Source organism: Haliotis asinina, chromosome 6 (assembly GCF_037392515.1).
Source record: "Haliotis asinina isolate JCU_RB_2024 chromosome 6, JCU_Hal_asi_v2, whole genome shotgun sequence".
In the NCBI taxonomy this organism is placed as follows: Eukaryota; Metazoa; Mollusca; class Gastropoda; order Lepetellida; family Haliotidae; genus Haliotis; species Haliotis asinina.
The window spans coordinates 37,130,531-37,144,632 of NC_090285.1; the positions used below are offsets into that span (position 1 = coordinate 37,130,531).

General features: G+C 36.9%; 1 protein-coding gene across 1 annotated transcript in view; it reads left to right on the forward strand.

Moving 5' to 3' along the window:
• The first annotated feature begins 204 nt into the window (after positions 1-204).
• LOC137287639 (synaptotagmin-7-like) overlaps positions 205-14,102 on the forward strand; it is a 243,029-nt gene continuing 229,131 nt past the window's right edge. The window contains exon 1 of the mRNA XM_067820021.1: positions 205-448. Coding sequence (XP_067676122.1) covers positions 418-448 — 31 coding nt within the window. The 5' untranslated portion in view covers positions 205-417. The remainder of the gene's footprint in view (positions 449-14,102) is intronic.

The following is a 14,102-nucleotide window of genomic DNA, read 5'->3' on the forward strand; positions in this document are numbered from 1 at the left end:
CTATTAATAGCAACAGTATATCGCCCACCCGTATTCCCGAGAGAACCGAAAGGGGATATTATTTTACCTCAGATACAAATAATAACAAACAGTATTCAAATAACACACACTGAGACGCAACCCATCCTTAATGAACATATCCATTACTGGGTTGATAGGTGTAAGAAACACGAGAAGGTTGATGTATCTGTTTTATTGTTTCAGAATGTCATGACTCAACTACCTCAGCCCTGTCGGTCCCACGTTGAAGGCCGGGGTATTTCCTGGGCAAGTGGTGCGGAACTCGACTGAAATCAACACGTAAACAGAAGCACGTGCATGACGTGTAGTTCGTGATAGTGGAGTGTCGGGGACGCACCTTGGGATATGTTATTCAGGACTTGTGAATAGATCTTGTATTCCAAACAACCGACAGTCATGACGGTGTCTAATCCCAGTGCCGATTTTGGTAAGTATTGGCTTTTATACCATGAAAGTAACCTTACGTCATCACCATAGCAACGTGGTTGTTCCGTACTATACTTCGTGGAAATATGGCATCTGCATTGCAATGGTTTAAATGTGCACTTTTGAAATTGAAAAAAAAATATGTTCAGTTTGTGTCAAAATATGATCACAAGTTGATGACATCGTTTATATAGTGTTGCAAACTGTACTCAGATTTTATTCATTTATATTGCTCTTCAGGTGTTCAAATGCCCAGTACAATATTCTCCCTGTTTGTCAAGCCATACTTCATCCTTTAAAGTGCATCTTTTTACAGGGCTGTATCTCTCCAAGCATCAGTTCAATAATAATACTGATTTTCAAAAAGTCCCTTTACAAATTTTAGATGAGATTTTTCCAGTATGTTATATTATATTTCAACCTGTAAAGATCTGGGTTTGACATGATCTTCAGTAACCCATGTTTCTCAGAAGAAGTGACTTACATGACTGGATGGTCAGGCTCTCTGACTTGGTAGACACATGTCATCGCATCTTAGCTGCATAGATTGATGCTCATGTTGTTGATCACTGGATTATGTGGGCCAGACTTGATTATTTACTGCCACTATATAGCTGGAATATTGCTGAGTGCAGCATCAAGGTAAATTCACTCACTCAATACAGTAGTATTCAAGATGAACCAAAGCTTAAAGACCATGGATCTCAGGCAACCTTTTTTAATATAGAACCAACACAATTTCACATGGAATCAAATGAACTCCACACCAATTGTGATAAATGTACAGATTCCTTCAAATTAATTTGGAATGAAGATATCACGAAATTAGATACCTGCAACTTGTCAATGTTCAAAAATAAATTCATAAAGGCTTTCTTATTAAATATACCTACTATTCTCAGAAAGTCCATTTGAAATAAAGAGCAAAATAGATGTACAAATCACATGAAATTAACCACTGATAATCAGTGATGACACCAGGTGTTTATAAATAGAAAAAGCACTTCCTACAGTACAGGTAATCCTTGCTGTCCACCAATTTGCCTTTATCCACACTATTAATTTGCCATTTTTCAAACAAAGTCCAAATGTCACCCATACTTCAGGAACCATGTTAATTGTGCATTGACATCCTTTTCATAAGACCACAAGAAGCAATAAAGTAATACCATGGTGTGTTGTCAATAAACACACACAGCAGGAGGAAACACCTTAATTGGTAATTGTCACTTGTCACATAACAGTGAATGTATTTGTGATATCAACCACTCCTTTGGCCGTCATACAACGGCATCAGCATTCTCATTCGATGCAGTCAGTCATCCATGCTGCATCACTTCAAAGGATGCAATAAAATAGCTGATATAAACAACAGTTTCTCCATTTCCATCAAAGGGTTGTTTGTTGACTTTATTTGCAGTCCCTCATTCTAGTGACATCATCGAGCTGACCGTATTTCTACAGAATGAGACATTGCTTTTAAGTGTGTTATGAGTCTCTGGAAGAGAAATCGGATGATATGCTGTAGACAAACGGAACATGTTTCATCAATACCATGTCTCATCAAATGTTTGTCAACACATTGATGTGAATTTCATGTTTGATTCTACAGTGTGTTAATTGATGTAAGTGCAGTGTTACAGGTTAAGTCATCAAATATTTGGGGCCAATTCCCAAACCTTTTAATATATTACATGCAGGTGTGATCTGTGATGATCCAGGGTCAGTTTGGCTTTCAGCAACAAATGCTTGTCAGTACGAGGTAGCTCGGCAATCAGACACTCTGACTTGGTTGATGAATTGGTTGGTTGGGTTGGCCCCAGTTGCTTAGGTTGAAGCTCATGATATCAGTCACTGGATCAAATAGCTTAAATAGTGCTAAGTGTGCAGTTAAACAAACAAGCAAACATAAAGGTGTTGTGACAAGATATTGAAGTATTTTTTTTTTGTTTTTGGGGATGTTTTCGAGTTTAAATTTGTCTTTCCAAAATGCTGAATTTTCATGTGTAGGTTCTATAAGCCTCAAACCCGTGAAGGTCCCGGGGTAGAATAGGCCTTCAGCAACCCATGCTTGCCATAAAAGGTGACTTATATATAATGCTTGTCGTAAGAGGCGACTAACGGGATTGGGTGGTCAGGCTCGCTGACTTGGCTGACACATGTCATCGGTTCCCAATTGCACAGATCGATGCTCATGTTGTTGATCACTGGATTGTCTGGTCCAGAGTCGATTATTTACAGACCGCCACCATATGGCTGGAATATTGCTGAGTGCGGCGTAAAACTAAACTCACTCACTCACTCACTATAAGCCTCAACAGCTTCAGTGGGTATGTATCAATGTACATGTACAATGTACAATGTAACAGTTGTGTACAATGTACATGTACAATGTACAATGCTGTGATACTTTAGGAATATTCCTGACAGTACTAGTATAAAACAACATGCAAGTACTTTTTGATTTTTTTCCAGTTTCACTTATCATGATGTTGATCACTGGATTGTCTGGTCCATACAGACCGCCACTATATAGCTGGAATTTTGTCAAGTGTAGCAATACATTACAAACAAACAAAAAAGACCAGTTTCTGTTTAAGGGATTTACCCGATTCAAGTAATAGTAATAATCATTTCCGGGAAAAGGCTCAATATGTTAACACACAATCTGATTACTCTTTACCTCGGATAATGCAAGCTGCCTGTGGGACACAGAAGGTTAATAGTCACATAATTTGTCCCACCGGGTACCCAGTTTCTGCTTCATGACCAGAATCAAGTTTGAACAAACTCACTTGCCTAAGGTGAAACCACATGTATAAAGAGATAATAAACACATTTGTATCAAATTCCAGTACAAAAGGATCTTTTTTTTTTTTGAAAGTTTCATCAAATATATTCATGACAAAGGATGTAATCTTCTGCAACAAATTTATCCCATGATCCTGCCATTTCAGAGTACTGAATGTACTTTTTAAGAGTTCCAGACAATTGCCTTATTATCTCTTATGTATGCTTGATCAATAGATTCAATTTGTACCACAAATAAAACCCCTGTGAAATATTCATCAGTTTGAGAGGAAAATGAAGGCTTCAGAATTAACATCTTACCGTGACTTGATATTGGACACCTTCTCAGAAGATAAAATCAAATGCACATCTGTATGGTTTAATCACAGAAGATAAGTAGCCAACATACCTTGTATCGATGACTTTCAGAATCTCTGTCATGTAACAAACCCTTCAAATCAGCTGTCTCAGTGACTTCAAGCACTGATCATTTCCCATGATCTATCAATTATTAATTTTCCTATCCCGATCCAATTTTTTCCAAGGAGATGGGACGTAAATCATTCGGGTGGTCTACTGATGGGATTAAAGTGGACGTGATGGTGAAGTAACTGAGGATGGCCGAATGGTTGTGTATAGTGTCTTTGTCTTCATAATGGACATAACAGCTGAATCTGATGTATATTTCACTGGAAGTATATATCCATGTTGGGATGCCATATGGCTTGGTAATTTGAACCTTTGATATATGGTCTTTGTGATGGATCTAACAATGGAATACTGACACAAGCTGCGATGATGAAAGTAGCAGGGAGTGCACATGGTAAGATATAGTCATTCCTAGATTGTATAGAAGTTAAGAAAATCTCTATATGAGAGCAACCTAGTGTTCACCACAATGGCATTTCACCATACAGAGTTATCTCCCTTGGATGTGCAAGGACCAATGTACATGGGTTCAAATCCCAGATAATCTGTTTGAATGGCATTTCAGAAGTTGATGGATAATAGAAAAGTATAATACTGCAGTTTATGGATGACAACTTCATTATTTCTATGACTGTTACATTTTGGTATGCGTTCTTATACCTTTTTCAAAATCCCAGGTAGCCGTGATTATGGTACTAGGTTTGCCTGTACCTTAGTAGTGATGCTCTGAATGATCGAAAGAAGGATTAAAATTATTTTTTAAAACAATTGTAAAAACGTATTTTTGATAATTCAGAATTGTGTTGATGCATTTGATGCATATTGTGGCATGCACAAACATGCACTGAACAGTGTAAAGCTATATACTTTGTAACATTTCAGTTGCATTTATTGTTTAATTTCAATTCCATTGTCTTGCTTGTGTTGTGTGCATTTCTTTGCATGACAGTATTGGTTATAACAAATATTTAAGAAAAAGCTGTGGAAAAACCCTTAAAGTTGGTGATTACATTGAAAATGATTATTGATTATATGAAATATCACCATTCACCCCAAGTCCTCAGATAGTTGATAGTGGATTTTGTTTCCGATTCCCAACTCTTCCAATAACTTTAGGTTCCTCCAGAATGGTAAACATCTTGACACACGCATCATGGGGCTGTGTGTTTGGTTGGTTTTTGTTATTGTCGCTTTTTTACGCTGCACTCAGCAATGTTCCAGCTATATGGCAGGGGTCAATAAAGTTTGGATGAAATAATCTACTTATTCTGTTCTTGATTCTGTTCTTGGCAAGAGTGTTGAGTTTATCTCAATATATGTATATCCAGTGACACTTGACTGTTCAGAGATTACTGTGGTTATTTCTGCTAGTTTAAGCTGCAATCTTTTTCCTGTGGTGGCACAGGATCCTCTTTAAACTGCACAGGTTACAAATCGGACAGTGTGAGTCCTGCTACCTTTCCTTGTTGTTGTTTGTTTTGTTTTGCTCTCACCAGTTTTCCAGCTAGAAACCCCCATTAGTGAAAAAGCAAGTTTGAACCAAACAATCAAGTCTGTCTTCCCAAAACTTGACAAGCTGTGATGAAAAAATACCCTCAAAAAGAACCATAACCTAATCTAACCTACTCTAGTGTAGGGGCTTATTTTAGAAATCTTATTATATAAAAAAATCACCTTCAAGGATGTGTATCACAAAGCCATGATAAATGCTCTCCAGCTAAGGTCATCTTGACCAGTAGGCAAAATGAGCATATTCACTTGAACTGACTGCATGATAAGGTGTAAACCCAAGGATCAGAGTTTGAATGGGATGTTATCAATCTTACTGAAACGAAAGGCTGCAAACTTTTAAATAAATCAAACCAAGTTAGAACATGGATCAAAAGTATTTTTCAGGCTCTCACTCTTAAATTCCAAAGGTCACAACTGTAGATCGTTGTCTGCACCCAGTGGCACAATTCAAGTGTGAGCTGTGACTGTAGGATTTTTTAAAACTTTTGACAAGTGAAGAAAAAACATCGGTACAATCTGCAAAGCTGCAAATTTTATTAGGGAGATCCCACCGGCTGATGTTAATTTTCATGGAGTTGAACGATATTTTATGAGCCAGCCCAGTTTCACAAGAAGCCAAATTAAGATTCATATTTCCTCTGACAAGTGAACCATGATTACTTAGTAAAAACATCAAAGCATGTTAGGAAGTTAGAAGATAAAAATCTTAAAGTGTAGAAATTGAGGTCGATCATTGAATCCCAGAAACTTTTAGCATGTCGCCACTTTAAATGCAACTTCCTGACCAATTATGGCTGAAAAAATTACAATTTAGTCTTCAAGTGGAGATCTCAACTGCTTGTCTCTTTTCACACATTCTGGTTTCTTCTTCAGAACTGGTGAATGACATGGAATATTGGAACATTCTCATGATCGAAGGAGCTCTCAAGGTTGTTGAGAAGATACAAATGTGAATGTTTGATTTTTCTATGAAATAGGAAGGTCATCATATACTGAAGAATTCCAAGATAATTCCTTGCACCATGTTGGTTAAAAAAAACGGCACAACTAGTGATAAGTCCTATTGGGTTTGTTGAAGACATCATGACATCTGTTATAGTCATTGATACAGAAATGGTTTCATTTTCTCAAGATCAGCATCTTTGGATTGATTTGAAGCTGCTTACATCTGTTTCTGACCTTAAGGAGGTTGGATACAAGATGCCAGAATGTCAAGAAATTGCTAAATCTGGGAAAATTTTGGAGATAAATGTGTACTGAATCTAATTATGTGATAAAAATAGCAAGTCACCACAGCATTTTTTTGACAAGTTGCGCCCCCTTGTGGGACAGTCTGCAAAAAGTAATTAGTCAATAACAATTTTTTTTAAAGTAAATTGTTCACTTTTATTATTCAATATTCAATATTTTTTATAAAGATATTTTTTATAAAAATTTTCAGTGCGGGAAGTGTAAGATGTGACACATTAATTAACTTCTTAAAAAAACCAGGAATTTAAACAAAATATTTCTTCTTCCAAAAATTTATTTTTTTTGTAATAAGAAGATTTTTTTGAAAACATAGTTGTTTTTTATTGTAAACTCACACTAGACTAGTGTTCAAAAAAAAAAATAATAATAAAAATGTGCTACCAGAGGGTATCAACATTCAAGTTCAATTTCATAAGGGGAGAGAACTCTTGTCCATATTTTATCCCATAATGAATGCTTGTGTATCCAAAATATCTTGACATCTTTATCTTCATTTCACAAACCTGGAACATGGCAAAATGCATATGGTAAGGTAGTTGTTGAAAACTAACAGTATGCAATCAAACAGCAAACAGCAAACAACAGTTCCAGGTGAGTTAGGTAGCAACCACTTTAGTTTTGAGGTGGGGTGGGCTGGGCTGGGTACTTACTGACTTTGTATTTATTAGTAAATGGCAGCCAAGCCCCTGAAAATTAACTGGTTTGTCTCTTACAATTTGGTTTTCTTTTTGTGGTGTTTCTTCTAACCATGACTTTGTTAGAATTAGCAATGTCCAACATGTCCATTAAGGGGTATTGTTAATACTTATTTTCAGACCATGGGTATTTCTTTTTAGGCAATCTAACTGCACAATACTTGTCATAGAAATAGGCTTGTAGTAGAAATAAGATTGGTTAAACTGTTCCAATCTTCAAACTGTCTGACAGATTTGTGAGAACATTCCTATATGTAACAGAGGTGTTCCTCAATAGTATGAAAAGGGGAACACTTGTCGGGGGTTTCCAGGGATTTATTCCAGAGTGGGTGTTTGGGATATGGAGATCCCCAGTTGGCCGTCAGTCCAGGTAATGAACTAACAAAAAAGGCCCTGAGTGATAAAATATACATAAAATACTACATGTCTTTCATATATGCAATACATGACATGCATTCAGTATGATGAACACAGTACTATTGATATGTCTGATAACTGCCAATTAATCATGCAGATTTAAGACATGTACTTTGATCTTTACTCACATAAATGATAATTATAATTACAAGTATATACAATCACAATCTAAAAAACAATACCTCTCATCATCTCAGGGACGCAGACAGACTGGGCCAACAGCTTAATAATGTATCTCAGGCAGTTTTTGCTTGTTTAGGTTCACTAAGTATGATGCTTGTATATATATAGATATACTTCATGAATAACATCAGCGGTCACGTAAATAGTTAACATAATGACTCTAATACACACACAAGATATACATATAGAAATTAAACCTTATAGTACACATGTATGATACACATTACTGTATCAGGCCAATCATAGAATAGCCAATACATATACTGACTATACATACATATACATGATATATATACATGATACACATTATAGCATCATGGTATAAAACAGAATACTGCTCGAATAACCACATGCCAGTATACTAGTGTACTGGTACAAAATCCGTAATATATTTGGTCTAAAATACTAAGTATGCATATATTTACAAACACTTAACATGTGCTAGAAATGATGAAACACTAATCCTTAAAACATGTAATCTAACATACTAAATCCTATTAGCCCTACTGTAATTTGATATAAAAAGATCTTAACTTACCCCGTAATTTGCTGGTGTTGTGCTGTGCTCATACAGAGAAAAATGTGGACTGCCACAGGTGAAAGGTAGTACAAAGGTTTAAATATAACAAGAGGGTGAAATCCATCAAACAATAGAAACCTTGTCAACAGGCCAATGCAGAGATTGGACCTGACACAAATTACTAAACAATAGACCTCAAGCTACCTGATGCAACTAGCTTACCAGTGAGTTAATGAATCAGTGCAAATGTTAGTGTTAACACTGAGTGAGTGAGTGAGTTTAGTTTTACGCCGCACTCAGCAATATTACAGCTATATGGTGGCGGTCTGTAAATAATCGAGTCTGGACCAGACAATCCAGTGATCAATAACATGAGCATCGATCTGCGCAATTGGGAACCGATGACATGTGTCAACCAAGTCAGCAAGGCTGACCATCCGATCCCGTTAGTCGCCTCTTACGACAAACATAGTCGATGTTAACACAGACCTCTTTAGAAATGATAAGTTTAAAATAATAAACTTTAACATATTAAAATGGCATTTATTTACACACTATTACATATATGATTGTGTCTGAGTTGGTTTGTAGGTCACAAAGATAGAGGTCAAAGCTTAGTGTAGTTTGACTGAGTGAGTGAGTTTAGTTTTATGCCACTTTTAGCAATATTCCAGCAATGTGGCGATGGGGGACACCAGAAATGGATTTCGCACACTGTGCCCATGTGGGGAGTCAAACACTAGTCTTGAGGATGACAAGTTAACACTTAAACAACAATTCAAGCTCACTGCCCTTGACTGCAATGGGAAACGTGCTCAATCAGTTATTTCCCTTTGCTAGCAGTCGACAGAGTTATTTTTTTATCAGATTAGTGGCTCCAAACCACTTTTCAGTCAGTGTAATTTTAATGGCCAGTGATTCCTACACTATTATTGCTGAAGCTGATAATGTACAAGCAGTCAGGATGACGAAGTCATTCGTTTTGTTGTACAAGACTGTTATCTGCTTAATCCAATATGGTTGCTAAACATCAGCCACTAGTTACACAATGTCAGTGCTTAGAAACATAGAAGCTGCCCTGGGAAATTGGAAAACTGCCATTGTCCATATTTGTATTGTAGTTGGCATCTAGGAGACATCAAATCAACCATGTGGAATTTTGGGGTATAGAAAATGTAAGGCCACTTCAAATTCATAATTTGATTTTCTTGCAAACTTTACAATTACATGAGACTGCAATTGTTGAATAAATTCATATCTTGTGTTTTGCTAAGAAAGAAACTGTTTACAACTTACAAGTCCAGGAGGGGACGTATTGGTGAGGTATCCTAAGTGTTTGCCCATCATGCCAAAGACCCAGGTTTGAGTCCCCATGTGAAGTATGTGTGAAGCCAATTTCTGGTGTCCCCCTGCATATTTGTGGAACATTGCTAAAAGCAGTGTAAAACTATATATTCACTCAGTCACCAAGGAGGGGCCAAGTGGTTGAAACATAAGTCAGGCTTTCTGGGTTGGATTTCCTCTCGTTTCCATTCTTGGTACTCTTTGCCAGTATGGGTGAAAGGCGGCTAAAAGTAGCGCAAAACTAAAAAAACATGACATCATATTGATAAAATAGCAAAGCTTGAAGCTCTTTGTATGCAACTTCAATATGATGGCAATCAATGCATGCATTTTATGTTCCTTTTGTAAAGTGATTATTTCTCACTCAGACTGTGGCAGAACTGGTAGAAGGTGTGTTTACTTTGAAAAAAATACCTGTTGACAATTCTGTTACCATAATGCAAAAACATTAGATCTGCAGTACTTTATTGGTTCAAATTGATAATAGTTTCATGGACCATTTTGAATATGTCCAACTCTTGCATTCAAGAACTAAGTGGCTTTCAGTATATGGAACCAAAGGCTAACTTTTTACCCTCTCTGAATTTTGTATCTTTATGATGAGGCCTTTCATAACTTGACATTTCTGGACAGAAATCAATGAACAAGATCTATACCCCCATCCTGCATCTTAACCCTATTTCCTTGATGTGAAACTTGGCAACATTGTTGAAAGCAAGAATTTGTATCTTTTATGTATGAGTCCTTTTGTCATGACATCTATTCATTATGTTGAGATCTCTTGCTGCCAGATTTTCAATCTATCACCCTTTCAGTTCCTTATTCTTAATAATACTTTCACCATTGCTTTATGGGTGCCTTGATTTGAGGACGTTTTACTGCGTCACTCAAGGGTGTCTTAATGTTTCAATAGCTGATAGTCCACGTACTGTTGCTCTTGCCACAATGCTATTTCAGGAGATCCTGTGAGTACGTCCTGGACATTGTCCAGTCTAGCTGGCTGCTAATTAGGTTTTGGAGATTGTGAGGTGTTGATAAGATTTTGAATGAGTGGGTTGTCGGTTTGAGGTACTCCTGGCTTCCTCAATAACAAATAAAGGAAGTGCCAAGTCAGGCAGTCAGTGCACATTTGCTGCCCGAGTTGGTGCCACATTGCCATTTTATCAGCTAAAGCACCATTCTTCCGCCTTATTTGTTTTCCTATTTCATTGTATCTGGGTTGGGTTGTATAAATGTTTAAAATGATTGCTTTAACAGTGGCAGTTACTACAAGATATTAAGGCTGTCATGCTGCAGTGAGATTTTAGATCTTTAATGCTGACATTGGAATCTTGGCTTCAGCTCGAATATCAAGGTCAGTGTTATAATTAGGAAGGCAATTACATCGTGGGCAATTGCACGGATGAAGGGTACATGATGAAATGTAATGAAGTGCAAAGATGAAGAAGAAATGGCACATGCTGAGAAATGAAGTGAACAAGATGTAGATTAGAGGGCACATGACCAGAGAAAGACACATAATGAGGAAACACAGGAAGGAAATAAGGTGGACACAGGGAGGATGATATGGAGGACATATGTTGAGTATCACAGGGAGGACACATGTTTGGGAGAGTAAGGAGGACACATGTTAGGAGGGTAAGGAATACACAAGTATGGGAGGACACATGTTTGATGGTGTACGGAATATACACATTTGGGAGGACATGTGTTTGGGAAGATAAGGAATACACATGTTTGGCAGGATAGGGATGATACATGTTTGAGAAGATAAGGATAAGGAATACACATTTGGGAGGATGTGGAGATGTATATTTGGGAGGCTAAGGAATGCACATGCTTTGGAGGATAAGAAATGCATAAGTTTTGTACATTAAGGATTACATGATAAGGACACTTGCTGGGATGATAAAGAGAATTAACACATGTTTGGGATAATAGGATGGACACATCATAAGGAAGATAATGAAGACACATGTTGAGGTGGACAGGTTGGACACGTGATCAGTTGGGGATAACACATGTTCAAGGGGTTAGGGATTACAAATGCTAATGGGAACATACGTTCAAAGGGTAGGGTTAACTCATGGTAAGGGGGATAGGGGCATCATATTCCGTGAAACCCCCTCCCAGGGAGATGCAAGCACTACTTGCTGTAAGTGGGAGAGGACAATACCATGCACTTTATCCAGTCCCCCAGGACAAATAGTCTGGTCCAAATTATGTCTTCCAAATTTGGAAATGATTTTCACATACTGTTCCAGTTTGTTTCTTTGATTCTCCATTCAATGTATTTTGCCTTAAGACATACGGGCAATTATTTACAGAGATGGCTAGCCATATCCTCATAGTGGTGAATGGTGAATGAGAACCTAACGTGAGACAGAGATTTCATCAGTCTGATGAGGAACGTGATCTTCATAGAACAAGTCGTCAAGAAAATAAATGAAAGCAGCAAAACCCTTTCCATGTCCATAAGGAACCTCTGACCCCAGAGTCTATTGTAAAATTCTGAAACTGTCATGGAATTGTGAGAATCTGTTTGTTTGTTTGTTTGTTTGTTTGATGCCTAATTCAACAATATTCCAGCTATATGACAGCAGTCTGTCTGACCATCAGAGTCGCCTATTACAACAAGCATGGGTTACTGAAGATCAATTCCAACCAAAATCTTCATGGGTGCAGACAGTCAGTGGCTGAGATCATGAGATATGATAACAGAGTACATATACATGAAGTACTGTCAAGCAGTTGTGATCCCAGGTGTTCATGTTAAGGTGTTTGTATCCTGCCACCTGTTACAAATACATGCAAAGGCTACTGAATATTTTCATTTCAAATGTTTTCTAACATATTCTTCAAGTCATAACAGGTAATTGCATTGGATATCATTTTTGTCGCAAATGTGTCAAATATTTCAATATCTTTCATATGTCTTCCAGAATCTTTTTGAAAGCTTTACCTAGACTCTGAATGTTATAACCTTGATCAAACAATTTCTGAGCAAGAATTATATGATGGTCTTTGATCATTGTGCAACTTGGTATAACGAAAACGGCTAGTTTCTCTGCCCAGGCAAATGCTGATGTTTGAAGCCTGAGATGAAGGACAATTACCATCTATTGACCATGCAAATACTGATACTGACATTCTCAGAGTTTGTGACTCCAGTAGTATAAGAAAAGATTAGTCTATGGACCAGTCATTCTGGCCATGATTCACAAGATGTTTTTTTGATATTAATGGCATCTGTGTTCTCCTCAATGGTTCTAAGCACTAAGCCCAGTACTCTTGTCATGTAGATGATTTGTTTTGGTAGCATTTGCGATTACCAACTGTTCATGGTTCATGGCATGAAACAGCAAACTAACCATCTCTAACTTTAACTCTCCAACCAGGTTTTTTCTTTGATAGGAGTTTTGAGAGTTGTGTAGGAGAAGCTGAAAGAACTAACATTGTTATCACTCGCCTGTTCATCACTTGCTAGATAACAGTGTTAATAGTACCTACACCAAAATGTTACATTCATTGCAAAAAAGACATTGACTATTTTTAGAACTTGGTTTTCCTCTTTAGGATTTCTTTCTCATCAAATTGTAAAACAAAAAAAATACTGAAATACATCATTAAGGTGAAACCAATTATATTTCTTGTTTATGGATCTGTCGGTCATATTTTTTCAAGAATAAGAAAAAGAAAAGACAAATGAATTTCACCTGCTCAAAAAATGAAATCCAAATGTTTTATTGGCCAGAAATGTAACTTACAAGAAGAAGTTGTTTAGATTGTTTTTGGCCCCATATACACATAAATACTTTAAGGATTTAAAAGGAATATTGCTGTGACTTGTGATTTTTTTTATTTATTTATTTTTTCCCTTCTGCCTTTAGGTACTATTTTCCTTTCCACTGAGAACATATCATGTTCCTCTTGATCTAGAAACATTGTATGACTTAAATGGAGATATAGGTTAATGCATCGTAAATTCGCTTGATTCAACAACCATTGCCCTCGGCCCAGTATTAATACTACTGTGGACAATTTCATCCCCAGTCACTTGTGCAACCCCTTGCCAGTGCTTTGGTCATTTGCTGTAGCAATTATATTTATTTATTGTTCATTTAAAAGTACTTCACAGTCAAGAAAGATGATAATGTGTGTAAAATGAACCAGTTGCCATATTTGGATAGAACCTATTTGCACTGACCTTGCACTTTGTTGGTCTGCATTAATAAGAATGCAGGAAGATGAGGTTTAGAAGAGGATAAAGATTCCAGTTATATCTCCTTGCTTCTGATCACATGATACTGCAAGTGATACTGTCAGAGCTTGGAGGGAAATGTACTTAGGTATTCAATGAACATCTGCACATATCATATGACTGTTTGCCTTTAGGGAAGTCAGGGGTAGACATAACCTAATGTTCAAATTTTTGTTTTAAAATGGCTTAAGGAGGATTGACTGAAATTGAATCTGTATATTTCTCAAACATGTTATATTTCTTATCTGAGTAT